Source organism: Morus notabilis, unplaced genomic scaffold, assembly GCF_000414095.1.
Source record: "Morus notabilis unplaced genomic scaffold, ASM41409v2 Scaffold1225, whole genome shotgun sequence".
In the NCBI taxonomy this organism is placed as follows: Eukaryota; Viridiplantae; Streptophyta; class Magnoliopsida; order Rosales; family Moraceae; genus Morus; species Morus notabilis.
Genome location: NW_010357682.1, coordinates 60,717 through 78,723, shown reverse-complemented (window position 1 = coordinate 78,723; position 18,007 = coordinate 60,717). Strand labels below are relative to the sequence as shown.

The window sequence follows — 18,007 nt, the reverse complement described above, 5'->3', positions numbered from 1 at the left end:
TAACTTGAGTTTGTGTTTGGTTGTGTACATTTGAGTTATGGTTTGAGATAAGAATCTTTTTGAGTTTGTGTTTGAGTGAGTCAAAACTTGAATTTGTATTTAGATAGTATTTTAATAAAAACTCAATGCTGATAAAAAATTTTAATATGGTATATGAGTGGGGTTTTATTCGTCTTTTCGTTGCAACGCATAGAAAAAAAATCATCTCAATCATAATTAAAACAAAAAAGTTATAGCATTTTTAAGAATATAAAAAATAATGTTCATTAATTTGAGTTCGAGTTTCTGAACTCGAGTTGAAGAGGAAACTTCAACTCAAATTTTAGTCCCAAACTCGAATTCAAACCCGAGTTTAAACTTAAAAGAACATGAACTTGAATAAAATTATAACTCGAGTTGTTTTTTTTTTAATTTGTTACTCAAAAAAGGAGTAACCGAACAACCCCGGATCCATTTCTCAATGTGTGCGTGTCATTCATGGGCATTTCTAATTTCATCGGATGTTTCAAAAGGGATCATGGAAATTAATAGATTATTTCAAATAGAATGAAAAAATACAGAAATAGTAGTTATCTTTATATTCTTTAAATGACAAACTTAGGGTGTATTAACCATCCTTATTCGAGTTTAAACAACATTTTTTTAATAAAAATTTTGAATTTAAAAAGTTGATTATAGTTTTTTTTTCTTTACAAAAATGACACTCAATTCAACCGATATTAGAAATTGTTGAACTTATTTTTAAAGTGCATGAGTTTAAATTTTTATTCACTTATTATTAATTAATATTTTTTTGACTAATATAATTATTTAGCTAAAAATAATATTAATTAAAAGTATAGGCTAAAAATCCAAACCTAAAGGGATATTTGTCTCCTTTTCTTATATTTTAATATCATACCAAATTATTTTGTCCAGATTGTATTATGATATAATGTTTTTTATATTGCCTAAGTTATTTTTATAAAATCAGCAAAATAAAATAAACAAAAAGCTATTGGATTTTGGGTGGCATACTAGGTAACTTTCTCTTTAAATTTATGTCAAATTTGTACATTTTATACTTTGAATTAACGAATTTACCATTTGTAGGTTATAAACTCTTAATGAAACACTAATTGAAAAATTAATCGATTGTACAACTTTGACATGAAATTTGAAATTTAACGGTACAATCTTGAGAACATTCAAAATACAAAATGAAATATAAATGCAAGGTGTACAATAAAAAGTGACCCTTTAATTTTTTGGGAAATCTGGAGGAATCCTCCCTCATTAAAAGGGAATAAAAATTTAGGATCCGTTTAGTTCGCCGATTCGAGTTTTTAATTCGAGTTTAGATGTGATTTTATGCAAGAGCTTTTTATTGTAGCAAAAAAGTTAGATGTGACTGTTTGTGAGAGCTTTTTACTGTAGCAAAACTCGAATTCTAAACTCGAATCAGCAAAATAAACGGGGATTCATTGTCTTAGAAATAATAAAATTTATGGCCTCACTTCATCTCTTGTATATCAATTTGAAAGGGGAAAATTAAGGTTGCGTTTGATGTGATGGTTTAAATTATGGTGATTTTAATTTTAGAATTAGAATTATGATTTATGATTTGAATTTGGGGTCCAAACCATAGTTCTGGAACCGGAATCAGAATCAGAGGTTTGAACCATCCAAAATCAAAGAGAATGTGGTTTTATTATTTGAGGTGGTTCTAATGTAAAACATCACATCAGGATTTAAACTTTGGACCAGAACCATCCAAACCAAATAATGGTTTTTAAGAACTATTTTTTATTTTTTACAAACAAATAAAAGTTTGAATCAGAATCGCAGTTCCGATTCTAGAACCCTCATACTAAACGCAACCTAAGAGAATGATACAAAGTAAAGAAATGAATTATAAGGAACATTTTTCCTAAGTTTATTTTCCTCTTTAACCTTTGAAAAAATTAGAGTCTCGTTCATTTCACCGATTCGAGTTTTCAGTTTTAGATTTTTACAGTAAAAAACTTTTAAAAAATATCACATCTAACTTTTTTTGTTATAGTGAAAAGCTTTCAGAAAATATTACATCTCAGCTTAAATTAAAAACTCAAATTTGCGAAGTTAGGTGACTTGCCAGGGCACGACTGATTTAGTGATAGGAAATTTGTCATTTTGACCACGTCTTTGAATTAACTATTAAGAGAATGATGATGCAAGCTTCTCCAACGGGCGACAATCATAAATGGAAAGAGGCAGCACCGTGCAAGAGCAGCACAAGCTTGGTGATATGTTACAATGAGATTTTTTTATTTTTTATTTTTTTGATTTTTTTCTTATAACTTTTTTTATGATAATTTTGTTGATGTAAACTTTTTACTCAATGTTTTTTTTTTCCTGCTTCTATATGATTCTAGAAATAATCTAGTAGAATATTTTAATTAATTTTTTTTGTAGGAATACTGATGGTAATCTACCAGATTGCACTTTGGTGACGGGCGTTGAAAAAAATCGAGGATGATATTTATAAAATAAAAATTTTAAAATAATCTGATATATTATATCCACACACAATCTACCAGATTTCTTTTTGAAGATGATTATCAGCCAATAATCACTGTTGAATCCAACAATAACTGTTAGATTTCAGTAATAACAATCCAAATTGAGGTTTTTTTTTTTGCTCAACAATCCACTGTTGATTCCAGCAATAACTGTTAGATTTCCGGTAATAACAATCCAAATTGTGTTTTTTTTTTTTCTCAACAATCCAAATTGAGTTCCTCAAGTTTCATCCACCATAACCCTTCTGTGTGAAAACTCCCAATTGACTTTGGACCCATAATTTTTCTTAGATAATTTTAATCAATACTCTTAAAATAATACTATTAAAGATTTTTAGATCTCAATATTAACCTATTGAATTTTATTATCTTGAAGTAAATAATTTAACAGATTATAATCGATAATTTAACAAATATCACCGACGCGGATCTCTAATCGCCAGTGACAGGCAAATTTAGCATATTATTATTTAAAATTTAATAAATTATTATCTATAATTTAATAAAATATTATTAGAAGAGTAAAAAAAGGTAAAATTTTAGAAGTATGTGTTTAAGAATCTGTTTTTGCAATTTTTCTTTTTTTTTTTTCTGATAGACTTGGGCCCGTATTTGAAAGCCCACTCCAATACAACAAGCCCGCCGTCCTCCATATCTTTCATTTCCGACTTAAAAAATTCAAAGGAAAAAATAATAATAATAAAACCAAGAAAAACAAGGGACAGAGAAATTAAGAAATAAACAAAACAAATTCCAAAAAGAATTGTCAAAAACAAAAAGGAGAAAAAAAAAAAAAACAAAAGGCAGATAATCTAAGAGAGAAAGATATATCTATATATATATATATAAAATAGAGTTCTAGAGAGAGCAAGGGGTTTGGTATATATTTTGTTCTCTCATAACAATTAGCAAAATATATTTAACTTTTCCCCTCCCACCCCAACCCCACCTCCAAACCTCACAAATCTCTGTAAAATTCATTTTCTCAGTAAACAAAAACAAAACAAACAATCAAACCCTAACTAGTTTTTATTATACCCTTTCTTTCAAAAAAAAAAAAAAAAAACGAAGACCCCCCCAAAAAACAGAAACCCTAGTCCTTTCTTTTTTCCCATTTTCTTTTGATTTTTGGGGCTTTTCCTTTTCGGGATTGAATTCGGAGCAATTCTAAGCTTGCGAATTCGGCCTGTAATGTCCGCTTGATTAGTTGATTCAATTCGAGCTTTCTTATTAGGGAGGCTTGGAATTTTGGGGGGGGATTTGGGATTAGGGTTGACGTTGAAATTGGTTGGTTCGTGAAATTTCGAAGAAGAAGAAGAAGAAGAGGAAGGAAGATAGCTTAGCTATGGAAGGCATACCGCACCCAATTCCTCGGACTGTTGAGGAAGTCTTCAGCGATTTCAAAGGCAGGCGCAACGGCTTGATTAAGGCCCTCACTTCTGGTTCTCTCTCTCCCTCTCATTTTCATAATTTTTTGAATTTTTTTCCTGTTTAAGTTTGTTCATGTACGATTTAACGAGTTTTGTTTGTGGGTTTCACAAATTTTTTTTTTTTTGTAGACGTCGAGAAGTTTTACCAGCAGTGTGACCCCGGTGAGTTTATTTTTCTTCTGTTACTTGAGTTATTGTTGGGTTTTTCTCAGAATTTCACTTCATTTTTGGGTTTGCTTTATTTTTGTGAACTATTATGATATAGTTGTTTTTTCCCAAAAAAAAGAGAGAAGTAAATGATAACAATAATAACCCAAGTGCTAATAATTTGGAATTTCGTTTGCTGCAAATACTTTCGTAACATCTTTTCTCCTCTTTTTTTTTTTCTAGATATTTTTGCTCTTTGTTATTAACGTATTATTTACTATTGTCTTTTTTTTACGTTGTACTTTTTTTTTCATAACTGCGCAGTTATTATGTGAATAAACTTGAATGAAACCTCAGAACACTTTGTAATTTTTCTGTTTGACCAAAGCACATAACTTCCTTATTTGGTCTACTTGTAGTTACTAGAAGCTATAAATTGTCATATAGAGGATTTCACCGTTTTTAAAAAAGCAAGAGAATGAGATTTGTTTTGTTAGAGTTCAATATTTTTTCTTTTGGAATTTGATGGAATATATATTTGATATTTTGGTCTCTTTTCCTCTCTTCTTACTGCACTGGTGAATGTGAATTATATGTTTGGTGATATGAAGTAATCTGTGGTTTATGGTTGGGAATTTTCGGGCCTCTATCAGGCTGTGGTGGGTTGTCTCCATTAGGAAAAATGAAGGCCATTAGGAAAAACGAAGGAAAAGCAGCAATTCTGGTAGAGAATATTGAATTCTTTATATATCTTGCATCCCTTGTTTTGGTTTTTATTGTTTGACTTTGACTATTGGAATATGATTTTGCAACGTTTGCACTAAGAAGCAATTTCTTATCTTTAGTTGATTCCGTGGCTTTAGGGCTTTATTCAATATATATTTGCATAACGGCTCATTGTAAACATACAGATGGTTTGAGTTCTAAAGCTAACTGAGTTTCTGTTTCGTTTTCATTTAACTATGATTTATACTTCCCGAATTTTGTTTAATTGCTATCAGTCAGATCTATTGGGTGTTGATTGTTGACATGTTACGTCATTTTTGTCTTTCTGGAAAAATAATATGTCATTGTTGTGGACAACTGGAAAACACGTTCATAATAATTTCTAACTCCGACATAACAAAGTTTGATTCCTTTAATTAATGTATAAATGAGCATTCTGTTTGTTCCAATGTTTTACTTTATAATCAACATGCATAAAAAATAGTGGAGGGAAAAAATATATTCAATAAAGTTCTAAGTTCTTTACTATTATAAATTCGACGATTTTCCATAGTATGAATAAAATTATTCGTTGTTTCTTAAGAATGTGTATTCTGGTTCACAGAGAAGGAGAATTTGTGTCTGTATGGACTTCCTAACGAGGCATGGGAAGTTAACCTGCCTGTTGAAGAGGTGCCTCCAGAGCTTCCGGAGCCAGCCTTGGGCATAAATTTTGCCAGGGATGGTATGCAAGAGAAAGACTGGTTGTCATTGGTTGCAGTTCACAGTGATTCATGGTTGCTTGCTGTTGCATTCTATTTTGGTGCACGCTTTGGTTTTGGTAAGAATGAAAGGTATGAAATGGTTTCCCCTAGCTATGCACAAAATATAGCATGTTAATTCGTGATTGGCCTCTTGAATACTTATTGTTGCATCAGTTTTCTCCTTTTTGGTTATTTTTTCCCCCAATTGAAGTTTCATCCCTTGTATGTACTTGTACATCAAATTCCTTATGTCATCTTTATTTCCAATGCTTTTGTTATGTTTTTTTGGCATTTGAAGCTTCCCTCCCATCTTTCTCCTGTATTGGCCTTGAAATGTTTTTGTCCATTTATCATTGATCTTTTACTTCTAGATTAGAGTTTCATTGACAAAATTTATGCAGATATATTTTCAATCCAATCAATTTTGTGTCTTACGGATGCCTTCTGATTATGTTATGGTGTTTACTTGGAGGGAATAATAAGTTATTGTTACTTCAAACTGTTGAATATGCTTGCTCTGTTTCCTATGATATTTCTTCCACTCCTTAGTCCTTTCTTCCTTACCGTTTCTTTTTGCAATACTCTCTTTTGCTGATTGCTAGCAGAAAACATAATGAGTAGTTCATAACTTTTCTTCTCTTCACTATGGGACAAGTGGCTAACCCTCTTTTTTGGCGCAAAGCAATATACAAGATAATATGTTGTTCCGGAGACTCACATTTTAGGCTCTGAATAGCTTTAGGCCATCTGCTTTTAAATGATCTGAGGAGTTTTTCAGCATTCTAGACTTTGTTTTCTTTCCTCTATGTTTTAGGCCATTATGTTTTTGTGGGATTATCTTCTAAGTGAAACATGAGTTTCTTTTTGCTCACCTCTTCCTACAGGATGCTCAAGCTAGTAAACTTAAATAAGTTCACTCATTAGAAAGATAGATTTATTGGGTAGACCTTCCTGGGTAGGTCGTTTCTAGCATTGATCTAGACTCTAAAGTCTACAATTACTCATTAACTAATTTTGCTTGTATTGCTTATTGGGACCATTTATCTTCCTTCTCCTGATTATCAGTTAAATGTGAAAGTGTTTAGTTCCTAGCCATGGTGATTTCTGCTGAGGACTTGACAGGGATTGGTCTTTTCATTATAAGAACTATCAATTTAATAATCTTTACAAAATGAAATACTAATTCTTCAAAGCGAAAGGAAATAGTCATATGACTCTGCACTCTTGCTTGAGAAGTTTCACTTCTTATAAGTGTGTTTTGATGCAGTGTGATCTGAATCATGGTATTTCGGAAACTAAAAGGTATTAAGCCTTCTTGCTTGAGTTCAGGTGACAGGTCTTTGGATGCATCCCATATCGGCGTCGCTTGCAAGTATAATGTTGGTCACATGATTTCTGTCTTAAACAGAGTCTTATACTTCAAATCTGAAACCGTCTTTGCATGTGCTTCTGAAGTCAATCATATATATCGTCAAGATGAGCCTTAATTACTTAGCCAAGATGAATGGATGAAACTTATCTATAGACTTCTCATCTAGACTATAATACTTTTTGTTTCAAATACAAGACTTGCAATATTCACTACAAATTTCATTTTTGTTCGGCCATGATTAGTGCATTGTGTAAATTCATAAATATGTAGAAAATTCTTTATGCAGACTAGTGTTGCCTTCGCTGGAAGTCCTAGTAAATTTTCATCTTTCTGTACCAGTATTAAATCAAGTCGGGCACGGTTCTAATTTGGTTTGTTGGAACTTACAGGAAGAGGCTTTTCCAGATGATAAATGATCTTCCTACCATATTTGAGGTTGTCACAGGTACTGTCAAGCAACCAAAGGACCAACCCGGTACTCATAACAACAGCAGCAAAAGCAAATCAAGTGGCAAGGTGAGAAGAAGTTTTATTAAATATATACATATACATATATATTTTTATTTCCTTTTCAATCTCATGTTTTATAGTTTACTTACTACTTGATATACTTCGCCTTTAAGCAGTCTCGGCAATCTGAGTCCCAGACCAAGGGAGTTAAGATGTCTCCACCGCCAAAGGAGGAAGATCATGAAAGCGGCGGAGAAGAAGAAGAAGAAGACGACGAGCAGGGTGCTACTTGTGGGGCTTGTGGGGATAACTATGGTGCAGACGAGTTCTGGATTTGTTGCGATGTGTGCGAGAGATGGTTCCATGGAAAGTGTGTGAAGATTACACCTGCGAAGGCTGAACACATCAAGCAGTACAAATGCCCAGGTTGCAGTAGCAAGAGGGCTAGAGTTTGAATTTGGAGGCTGATACCCGAAAGCGGACAAGATTTACTTCAATTGCAATTGGGAACTAAAACAGAGTCAGTTGTCAGTTGTCAGTTTTTAGTTAATGAAATTTGAATGACTTGAGACGGCATTCCAAGTTTTGAAACTACTCCTGTTTTTATGTTCTGTCTAATTTTCTAAGGAATTTGTTTCTAATATGGATAGTGAGTTGCATCCTTATGAGTACACACTAATGTGTTTATATGATTATGAACCATATGATAGTCTGGTAGCTATTGTTTTTCATATCTGTTGGTTCATATCATGCTTAATTACTTCAGTTATGTTTGAGGAGTAGCTTTACACGAGGGATTCAAAACTACTTGTCTGATTTTGATTGGGTGAAATATCTTTTAAACTAACTTTTCCTTGTTTTGATATGTAAATTTATTAAATGACGTGTTCTAATTTGATTAGTTAGATACCGATTTGAGTGTGAGGTTCCTACTTTATATGTATAAACTAATTTGCAATAACTTTTTGAGGAAGCTACAAGTTTTGTGGCAAAGTTTTTATGTGTAATTGCTTGGCTCTACTGCGGGGAAAAAACGTTTTTAGTTGTAAGGCTTGTTGTTGTCGTATATATCTAAATTAAATTTTAAACTAAGAGTTATTAAAATACCCTCAAATTATGTATTACAAACTAATTACATGTCGATTTATCAAAAAACTAATGGAGGGGACTTTTTTTTTTTTTTTTTAATGTTTCATTATATTACGTTTTATTATAGATTGGAAGAGATGTTTTACGATGCTTATAATTTAAGGGGAATTCTTGAAAATAAATCTTAATTAATAGTGAATCAATACTACGAGCTTTAAGAATTAGAGTTCTCGTTTCTCATTCCTACATTGTGAAACTACCTCTCGAATTTTAAACACAAACGTGATTAAATAGGAAAGTGAAGTTGTCCACAAATTTATAGTCTTTTTCCTGAAAAAAAAAAAAAAAGAAAAAAGAAAAAAAGGTTGTCCACAAATTTGAGAGGACACAATCATTGTTACTAGCGTGGTTCAGTCTTCGGTTGCAATCGTATCTTTGAAAAGCTTAACATAGCTGGCCTTATTGTTAGCTTAACATATCTAAAATTAGCTTTTCGGGTCGAAATCAGACTTCTTTTTTTTTTTTATAAAAAAATATATTGACAATGTTTATTCTATTAAAAAAAAATGATCTTGTTGAAAGGTTGTCCCAAAATCATGACATTCCATCTCCAGATGTCCCCCAAGTCAAAAATTCTTATAGCAGTCCTAAGCCTTCCTCGCACGCATATCAATTATCAACCAATGTTTTCAAAGTTTCAAAAAAGAAGAAAAAAAAAAAAAGGGATAAATTTTATAAACTTCTCCTAAACTTTATCACTTGTATCAACATGTTTTTGAGTTTTAAAATATACATATTGTGCTCTTAAATTTTATCATTTATGTCAATATGCCCCTTAAGGTTAACTCCGTTAAGTTTTTTAACGTAAATGCTAATAAACACCCCCTGAATTTTGTTACTTTTGTCAATTGCTCTCTGAACTTTAAAATGTATATGTTTTGCCCACAAACTATGATATGTCTCTAACTTTTCTCCCTTCAATTTGATTTTATCAATTTTTTGAATGAAAATGTTGATATAACCATTAAATTACTAATTATTTATGATATTTGACCATTAAAGTTTATTAAGTTAATGAGTTTTCTAGGATTTGTATTGATTTTTTTAAAAGGTATAATAATATAAATGAGTTGAACGCATTTAGATTTAGAAATGTTATATATGTAAGAAGCATAAACATATTTTATGTCGAGCACTTCTATTTAGGTGAAATATTAAGAAAAAGAACTGACAAAATTCTTTACATTATACAGATTTGCTCCTCTTTTTTTCCCTCTATATTGTCTCTAATTAACTAATGTTTTGAAAATTGGTGTTTAACTAACATTTTTAGAGGAGAATGTATTCAATAAACCTTAAATATCATAGATAATTAACAATTTAATGGTCATATCAATATTTTCGTTCAAAAAACTTATAAAATCAAGATGAAGGGAAAAAAATTAGAAACGTATCATAATTTGGTAGGCAAAACAGGTACATTTTAAAGTTTAAAATGCATATTGACACAAGTGACAAAGTTGAGAGGCATTTATAAGTATTTCTGTTTAAAAAATTTAACAGAGTTAACCTTGGGGGGCATGTTAACACAAGTGACAAAAGTTAAGGGGCACAACATGCATATTTTAAAGTTCATGAGGCATGTTGACACAAATAACAAAGTTCAGAGAAAATTTATAAGATTTCTCAAAAAAAAAAAAATAAATCAACCAATGTTGTGAAAGGCCTGCAATAAACATTAGCAGATAAATAAAATAATGTGACTTGAAAAATAAAGTCATATTTTCTTTTTAAAAAAAGGATTTTATAATTAGAACGGTAGAACTGTATGAGTCATATGATGGTTAATATATTTTAAAAAATAGAATAATGGACTAACCTTCGTTATTTTACATATTTTTCGACTCTCTCATGATCGCTACTTCATTAATTAAAAGTTAACTCGAAATTGGACTATGATTGTTGGAACTTGAATTATGTAGGTCCGTTGATACTATAGTATGATTAGCTTTAATGTTATCTTAATTAAGTCAATGACTAAATAAATTAACTTTAATTTATGGTCAAATTTAGTATATTGTATTTAACATTTTTATAATTTAATGGAATCAAATATGAGATGAAAGTAAATAAAAATAAAATCATTTTAATACCTATGTTATATCAAAACATACTCTTAACATCTTTTTTAATCATATTAAAATAATATGCCAATGTTTTAGAAAACATTTTTTTTTACTTTGAGATCAATTTTTAAGACATGAAGCAATATACTATTGGAGTTTGGGGCCTTGGTAAGCTCATAAGCCATGTTTTTTGTCGGGGAAAAAACAATGGAACAAAGAAGTACATAGCACTTTTCCGTAAATGACAGATTTTAAATATATTTCAAGTAATTACTAAAAAAAAAAATTTAAAGTAAATAACAATAAATTATCTATTTATTACTATTTACTTACTAGTTTTGTGAAAATGCTATTTACTACAAATTCTGAAAAAGAATTTGCTACGCTTGAAATCACTCCTACACAAATCACCTTCAGCAAGTAACCGTATCAAGATTCAAGTGTGTCCTAAGAAGGATTAGGGTTAGCACTGCTCACAAAAAAAAAAAAAAATTGATGATGAAAATGACAAGGGCTATACTTTCTCACTTCTGTTGTAGAGATTAAAGGGTGTCATGGATTGAATTAAGAGGGGGTAATCCGCAATCTAATCCAAAGCTATACCAATCCAAAAAAAGTTCCAACTCAATCCAAAATTATCGAATTTTGCGAATTGAATTTTGACGTTTAGTTGATGGATTCAGAATTATTCTCGATTTATGTGTATTTTTTATGAGAGAAAACACTGTAACGAGTCACGAATCATAATTCGAACTATAGTACGAATCCTCGAACCAAACGTCCATTTAAAAATTAAAGTAATTCAACATCTAAAACCCAAATAGACACATCATAACATATAATAGCAATAAACAACTTCAAATTTGTTACAACCCTATCAATTATGACAAGATAGCTTCAACAAAAATAATCCGGAGTCACGAATAAAGAAATACTGAATCTATAAACACTACAACTTGAGATCTTCTCAATCTCTTATCAATCTAAAACCCTCTCAATCCAATACAATCCGGACTGATCGGTTAACAGATTTTAACCGAAGGTTATGGCACCAAGGTAATTATATAAGATGATTGATTTTTTATATCCTAATAATTTTAAGTAAAACATGTTTAAAAGTTTTTTTCCAAGCTTTAAAAAGGTTTATAAGACGTGAAGATTGCTCTCAAAGCAAATTCTCACAGCGCTTTCTTGCCTCAACTTTTTGCCTAGCTTAGAGAATTCATACAAGATGAAGACTGGTTTCTATAAAGAACTCTCACGGAAGAAAAAGGATCCTCCGCAGATTAAAACAATGAGAACAAAATCTAATTCACCATGTAAAATATAGGGATTTCAGCAGAAATGACCTTTTTTGAAAGATGTTATTTTATAAATAGTCAAAGTTTTACAAAATTACAAAAATAACGATTTTCATTAACTTAGTGGTCAATCACTGACTTATCGGTTAATCACTGATTGACTCGACTATTCTTTATTACTAATCAACATTAATTAATAACTAATTATAATTTATTAATAATTAATCAATTTAAATCAACAAATTATATATTTATTAATGATAAATAATTAATAAATTAATAATGAATCGGTCAATTATGATTGACCGTAGGTCAATACTCATGTAAACAAAACGACCATTTTCGTAAAATAAAAAAAATTCGACTATTTATGAAAAGATGTGGATACAAAAGGCCACCCGGCATTATTTCCTTAAAATTATAATGAAAGCCCCAAAAAAAAAACGTGTGTATTAACAGAAACATCCAATCTGTATTTACAGAACATTTACAAATAGATGAAGTCCAAGATCCTACAAAAATCAAGAACTCATATTTAAAAAAAAAGAGAGATTCTCGGATACTCTTAGTGTACTGATAGACCAGGTTTTTCTAACCTTCAATCATCATACTTTTTTACTTTTATATGATTTTATACAGATCTGACGGACAAAAAACTTGACCTACCGGTATATTGATGTACCAGAGAAGGTCCCTTAAAAGAATAGCATACCAAAAGATCAATAAATAAAATTGAGAAAGGCAATGCCAATAAAAATAAAAATAAAAATACCCAAATGAAGAAACACCGGCAAATTGAAAACAAAGCGAAGTAAGTACATTGATTTCTACATGAAGCAACAGTAGAAATGTACAATCCACATTTTAGCAGTATGGGGAATTTATTCTCCAAAACTCAATACTGAAACCCACATTAGGTTCAAGAGCCAAATGGAAAAACGAAAACAACTCAAAACGGCAGAATTTGAGGATCTGTTTAAAACTTATTCCTCTACCACAACACCAATCTCACCCTTGTCGAGCAAGTCATAGAATGTCCTCACTTTCCTCTGCTCATTCCAGTGATGCATTTTCCAGAGGCTCCCCGCGGCCAAAGCGAGGACCGATCCGATCAATAACTCCTTGACAACACTTGGGCCTTTCAGGGTGGCATGTGCAACCTTGTGACCAGCCATTTCAGTTTATCTACAAATGAAAAAAATAAACACTGCTTTTCATTCTCATTTTCATTTCTTCATATGGGAAGAGAATTTAGAATATTAACACCGACAAAGTAGTACTCTTTCATTATTTCCTTCCAGAAATACACAAGACATGAAAAAAAAAAATGAAATTGTCCTATTTTCAACGTAGATTCCATAATCATCATCTTATAATCAAAACATGACTAAATTCAGAATAAATCTCTTGACGAAAAATATCACAGAATAAATTGGAAAAAAAAAAAAAAAAACACTTCTTTCACTCTCGTTTCTTCCAATGGGCAATCTACAAAGAGAATTTGAATGTGAACACCAACAAAGTAGTACTCTTTCAGTGTTTCCTTAAAGAAAACACAACAAAAGTACATATGCAAACCTGGAATTTTTCAATTTTCAACGTATATTCCATTCATCATCATCACAACATGACTAAATTCAGAACAAATCTCAGTTATCACAGAAAAATTAATCTCCTCTAAATCCCCCCTAAAAACCCCAAAAAAAAAAGGAAAAAAAAAAAAAAAAAAAAAACTAGCCTTGAATTTCACGAAAACCCTAAATTAGCATGCAATATTAACGAATAAGAACACGAAAGAAACATGCCAATTGCAATAGTGCAAAATCAAGAGAGAGAAACCAAACACCCTAAATAATCAGACCTTGCAAAATAAGAATCTCCCAGAAACATAAATCGTTTCAAAAATCGAAACCCTAAATTGAAATCAAATACTTCAATCTAATGGGAGAAGAAAAACAACTCTTTAACCCTAATCGATCGACCAAAGAGCGAAACGAGAAATTGAAAAGTGGAAAGGAAATTGGGAAAAACTTACCTCCGATTGCTCTTCTTCCTTCTCTTTCTCTCTCCTCTGCGACTCTCTATTTCTCTCTCCTCTGCGACTCTCTATTTCTCTCTCTAAAGTTTTGGAACGAGTCGGGGTTATGGCCGCGACCGCTGGAGTAGAGTAGTGGATGATCGAACGGATGGGATTCGCTATCCGTGTGTCTTCTCCGTTTTAGATCGGACGGTGTACTTGTTTTTTCTCGTGTGAATTATACGGCTGGGATTTAAAATTCATGTGTAAACGTTTTTTTTCCCCCCCTAAAAGGTTAGAGTTGGGAGGTTTACTTAAAAAAAAAAAAAAAAAAAAAAAAAAAAAAATTTTTTTTCCAAAAAAAAAAAAGGAAAAAAAAAAAAAAAAAAAAAAAAAAACGATTTATTTACCAAGAAAAAAAAAGGAGGAAAAATTTTCAGGAAAAAGGCTAAAAAAAAAAAAAAAAGAAGAAGCTATGGTTGGTATGATCGACAATACCGATCATGACACAACATGCGTTCCTTTTTAATTGATAGTTCTCTCCATATTTTTTATACTTTGTCGAGAGAAATTAATAAGTAGACAAAGAGTATGTTCTTTTATCTAACTCAAATCACAATTTAAATATTTTATTATAGTATTTTCTCTCATAAAAATTTAAATTTAACTTTTATTACAATGTTTTATCTCACATATTAAACTTAAGTTTGAGAAAAGAACATACCCAAAACATTTCTCTCGACTCCTCCTTTTCCTCTAGGGTTTTCACTGTTTTTTTTATTGTCTCAACTGGTTCTTGTGGGAGGGCAAGAATCCACCCCCACCTTGGGTGGGTCGTCGGATTCCCGGACCTAAAAGGTGGGTCTTGGGGCGCGATGCTTGGCTGAGGATGGTGGGTGAGGGCGAGTCTAATTCTGAGTTGGGTTGAGGTTTTAGTGTTATTGGAAACGGTGGAGGTGGTGCCTTCAGCCACTATATTAAGAGAGTATGGATGTCCGAATGGGTCTATAATTTGGGGGCCTTGGTCCTTTCAGCACCATGTCGCCTTTGGTTTGGTGTAAGGTTGGGTGGGGTATCAGCAACGACACTTCGTGCTTCCCACACATCGTGGATTGAAGTTTCGTCCTTGACCCTCTCTTTTTCTCGCAGTGTTGCCTCTTATGCTCCACTTGGATTCAGAAGGCATCATGTCATCGAATGCTTCGTTCATGTGTTTCGAGACCTTTATATTTTTAGTTTTTGTTTGGATCAAATAAAGGTGATGTTTTTCACTAAGTTAATGTATTGTAATAACGGAAGTGGTTTATCTACATTCCGACTTCGTTTATGTGTCCCACCCATATGAGTTGGTTATTGACGATGAGTGTGTTTGTTCACTCCTAAATTTATTTTTAGGTTGTGTCGCTTACGTCCTCAGTATTAGGGGTTTGGTCTTGATTGACTGGTTTTTATCCATCTACTATAGTGGTTCTTGTTAACGAGCTTTGGTCGCGCTTGTTTTTGTTTGTGTCAAGCAGGTCTTTCCCCATTGAGTCTTGACATTTGTGCTCAACCTTGTGCTTCATCCATCTTCACTGATCCACCTCATGTCCAGGGTTGAATTCCCTTATAAATTGTGGTCATTTGTTATGTTTGTGTAATTTTTTAATTTATTGATGGAATTTTTCGTTAAAAAAAATTATTCAGTGGATCGGGTGTTCCAAGTCATTTTTTTTATGTGGTACACTCGTTTAATAAAAATTTAATATTTGAATATTTTTTCTATAATAGCTTTTGATATTTATATTTCTCTTTCCTAATATTACATTAATTGTTGAGTCAAAATCACCATAATTAGTCTACTTAATTCTCTTATATTAATCAATTTATTTCTAAAATATTAATTATTCATGAGTATTGTTATACTCATTAAAATCTAAACACCATATCTTTTAAAAATGTCATATGGCTCCGCGGAGCCCTTTAGCTTCGTATATACATGAAGTAACCCCATGCTCTTGTAGGGTCTATATGGGGCCCAACTCCATGTGTCAGCGGAGTTGCAGCTCCGCGGAGTTGTATAGCGCTGCTCTTTATGTTTTGGTCTATTCCGGTTTTTAATTAAATCACTTTCTTAAGGTTAAATTATGAGCATAAAAAGGACGTATTTGTTATTTTTCTTGGGGTATTTTACAAAATACAAACTTTTCAGACCCAAAAACTCTTTGGACAGCCGCTATACAAAACAATAAATCATGTCATAATATCTTATTTTCATGCCAAATCATACTACATACTCGTGGAAAGAGAACCCTAGTTCATTGAAGTAAATCAAGATGAAAGAAAAAAAAATGGTAGCCATACAAAATATGACTATTCTATAGCTGATAATTTGGCACACACAAAAATATATAAGAAAGTGTATAATTTGTTTTTTTTGTTTTTTTTTTTTTTTGAAAGGAGAAAGTGCATAAACTTACTTTCTCCTTGATTGGTGCATACAACAACTACAAGAATACAAATATCCAAATAAACTTTTATAAAGATTTCGGCTGTTTGTGCCTTATATTCTAGCAAAACCGTGTATACATTAGTTATACCCATAAGGTCCGTTTAGTTTATTAATTCAAAATTTTAATTCGAATTTATATGTGATTTTATGTGAGAGCTTTTTATTATAGCAAAAAAGTTAGATGTAACTATTTCTGAGAGCTTTTTACTATAGCAAAACTCGAATCAGTGAAATGAACGAGATTATAGTTTCTTTTTATTATCCAACATTTAACTTCATTTACATCTTCCTCCTCAATGTATGAATATAACAACATTGTTATCCTCTTTAAAAAGTATAAACTATTGCTTACTAATTGCACAACTACAAATAAAGAAAAAAAATTTTATTTTTACTTGTGCCATGAACTCATCGATGTTTAGTAAATTGGACCCTAGTCTTAAAATTAACTACGTTTCTATATAATATCTAATAGCTAAAAAAACATTGACGGTTGATTAATGTATGGAATGTCTCAGTTTTTTTTTTTTTTTTTTTTTTAATAAGATGCGCTTGAAACATTTTGTTGGCTGGTAAGTTGGACCTTACACTTTTTAATTTTTATATACCCTAATTACCAGTTATTAATTGACATCCATTATCAATTGGACTGCAATGTTCATGATTGTACTATATTTGATTGCAATGTTCATGATTGTTAAGTTTACACTATATTTGATAAGAGGGATGAAAATAAAAATGAATGATAGAATTTTCTTTCTTATTTGTTGGTAGAGCTCGAAGTGGAATAAAGAGAGAAAATGTTTAATCTAGTTTTTTTTTTTTTTTTGTGCTTGAAAAAAATGTCTAATCTAGTTTATTTTACAGTTATACCCTCATACAATAAAGAAAATGGGTGTGACCAAGGTGTCAAAAGTCAAAACGGTTATTTAGAGTACTGTTTATTTCATCAAAATTTTCTCTCCACTTTACAAAATTTGAAGGATTAAAAATGGTGTCCTCATACACCTATAACTTTTTTATTTCCAATTTGTTTTATACAAAATAACCCAATATTCCGTTTTATTCTCCATAATTCTTCTTCCAATTTCTTTCATTCCCTTTCTCAACTCTACCAAAAACAGTCTAATTATCAACATTTAAAAAAAAAAGATTAGAGTCTAACTTATAAATAACGACAAAATCATTGTGCAAATTACCGTAATGAAAATAAATTGCCCCTTTCAAGTTAGTTACAAAACTAATGTTACTTTATTAAAAGAAAAAATATGGACAAAGAAAGGAATTTACCGCCTAATAACTAAATACATACTTTTTTTAGGAGATTCTCTCGTACGCCGATATATCAGTAGGTCAAGTTTTTCTAACCGTTAAATTTGTGTATTTTTTGACTTTTACGTGATTTTATGCAGATTCAACGATTAAAAAAATTGGTCTACCAGTATGTTAAAGTACCAGAGAAGGTCCTAACTTTTTTTGTCACTAGATTAAATTTTCATTGAAACGTTATTATTTTGGATGATTAAGAGCGCAAATAAAGACACAAATTACATTTATAAATTAGTGTGGTTTTAA

The 18,007-nt window shown here is 31.2% G+C and overlaps 2 protein-coding genes across 2 annotated transcripts; one reads left to right on the top strand and one right to left on the bottom strand.

Moving 5' to 3' along the window:
• The first annotated feature begins 3,400 nt into the window (after positions 1–3,400).
• LOC21399530 (PHD finger protein Alfin1) lies at positions 3,401–8,110 on the top strand. Its single transcript, XM_024173134.1, has 5 exons — positions 3,401–3,982; positions 4,100–4,132; positions 5,448–5,676; positions 7,348–7,474; positions 7,585–8,110. The coding sequence occupies exons 1-5, from the start codon at positions 3,886–3,888 to the stop codon at positions 7,861–7,863; spliced, it is 765 nt and encodes a 254-aa protein (XP_024028902.1). The 5' UTR covers positions 3,401–3,885; the 3' UTR covers positions 7,864–8,110.
• A 4,591-nt stretch (positions 8,111–12,701) lies between these two features.
• LOC21399529 (cytochrome c oxidase subunit 5C-2) lies at positions 12,702–13,997 on the bottom strand. Its single transcript, XM_024173331.1, has 2 exons — positions 13,960–13,997; positions 12,702–13,109 (listed from the first exon to the last, which is right to left on the bottom strand). Exon 2 carries the CDS (start codon positions 13,097–13,099, stop codon positions 12,908–12,910), a length of 192 nt encoding a protein of 63 aa, XP_024029099.1. The 5' UTR covers positions 13,100–13,109; positions 13,960–13,997; the 3' UTR covers positions 12,702–12,907.
• Between the last annotated feature and the right edge of the window lie 4,010 nt (positions 13,998–18,007).

Excerpts from the sequence above, each read along its gene's own strand:
- LOC21399529 (XM_024173331.1), bottom strand. The coding sequence starts at position 13,099 with ATGGCTGGTCACAAGGTTGCACATGCCACCCTGAAAGGCCCAAGTGTT.
- LOC21399530 (XM_024173134.1), top strand. The coding sequence starts at position 3,886 with ATGGAAGGCATACCGCACCCAATTCCTCGGACTGTTGAGGAAGTCTTC. Across the intron at positions 5,677-7,347 it reads GGTTTTGGTAAGAATGAAAG|GAAGAGGCTTTTCCAGATGA; the intron begins GTATGAAATGGT and ends TGGAACTTACAG. Across the intron at positions 7,475-7,584 it reads AAAGCAAATCAAGTGGCAAG|TCTCGGCAATCTGAGTCCCA; the intron begins GTGAGAAGAAGT and ends GCCTTTAAGCAG.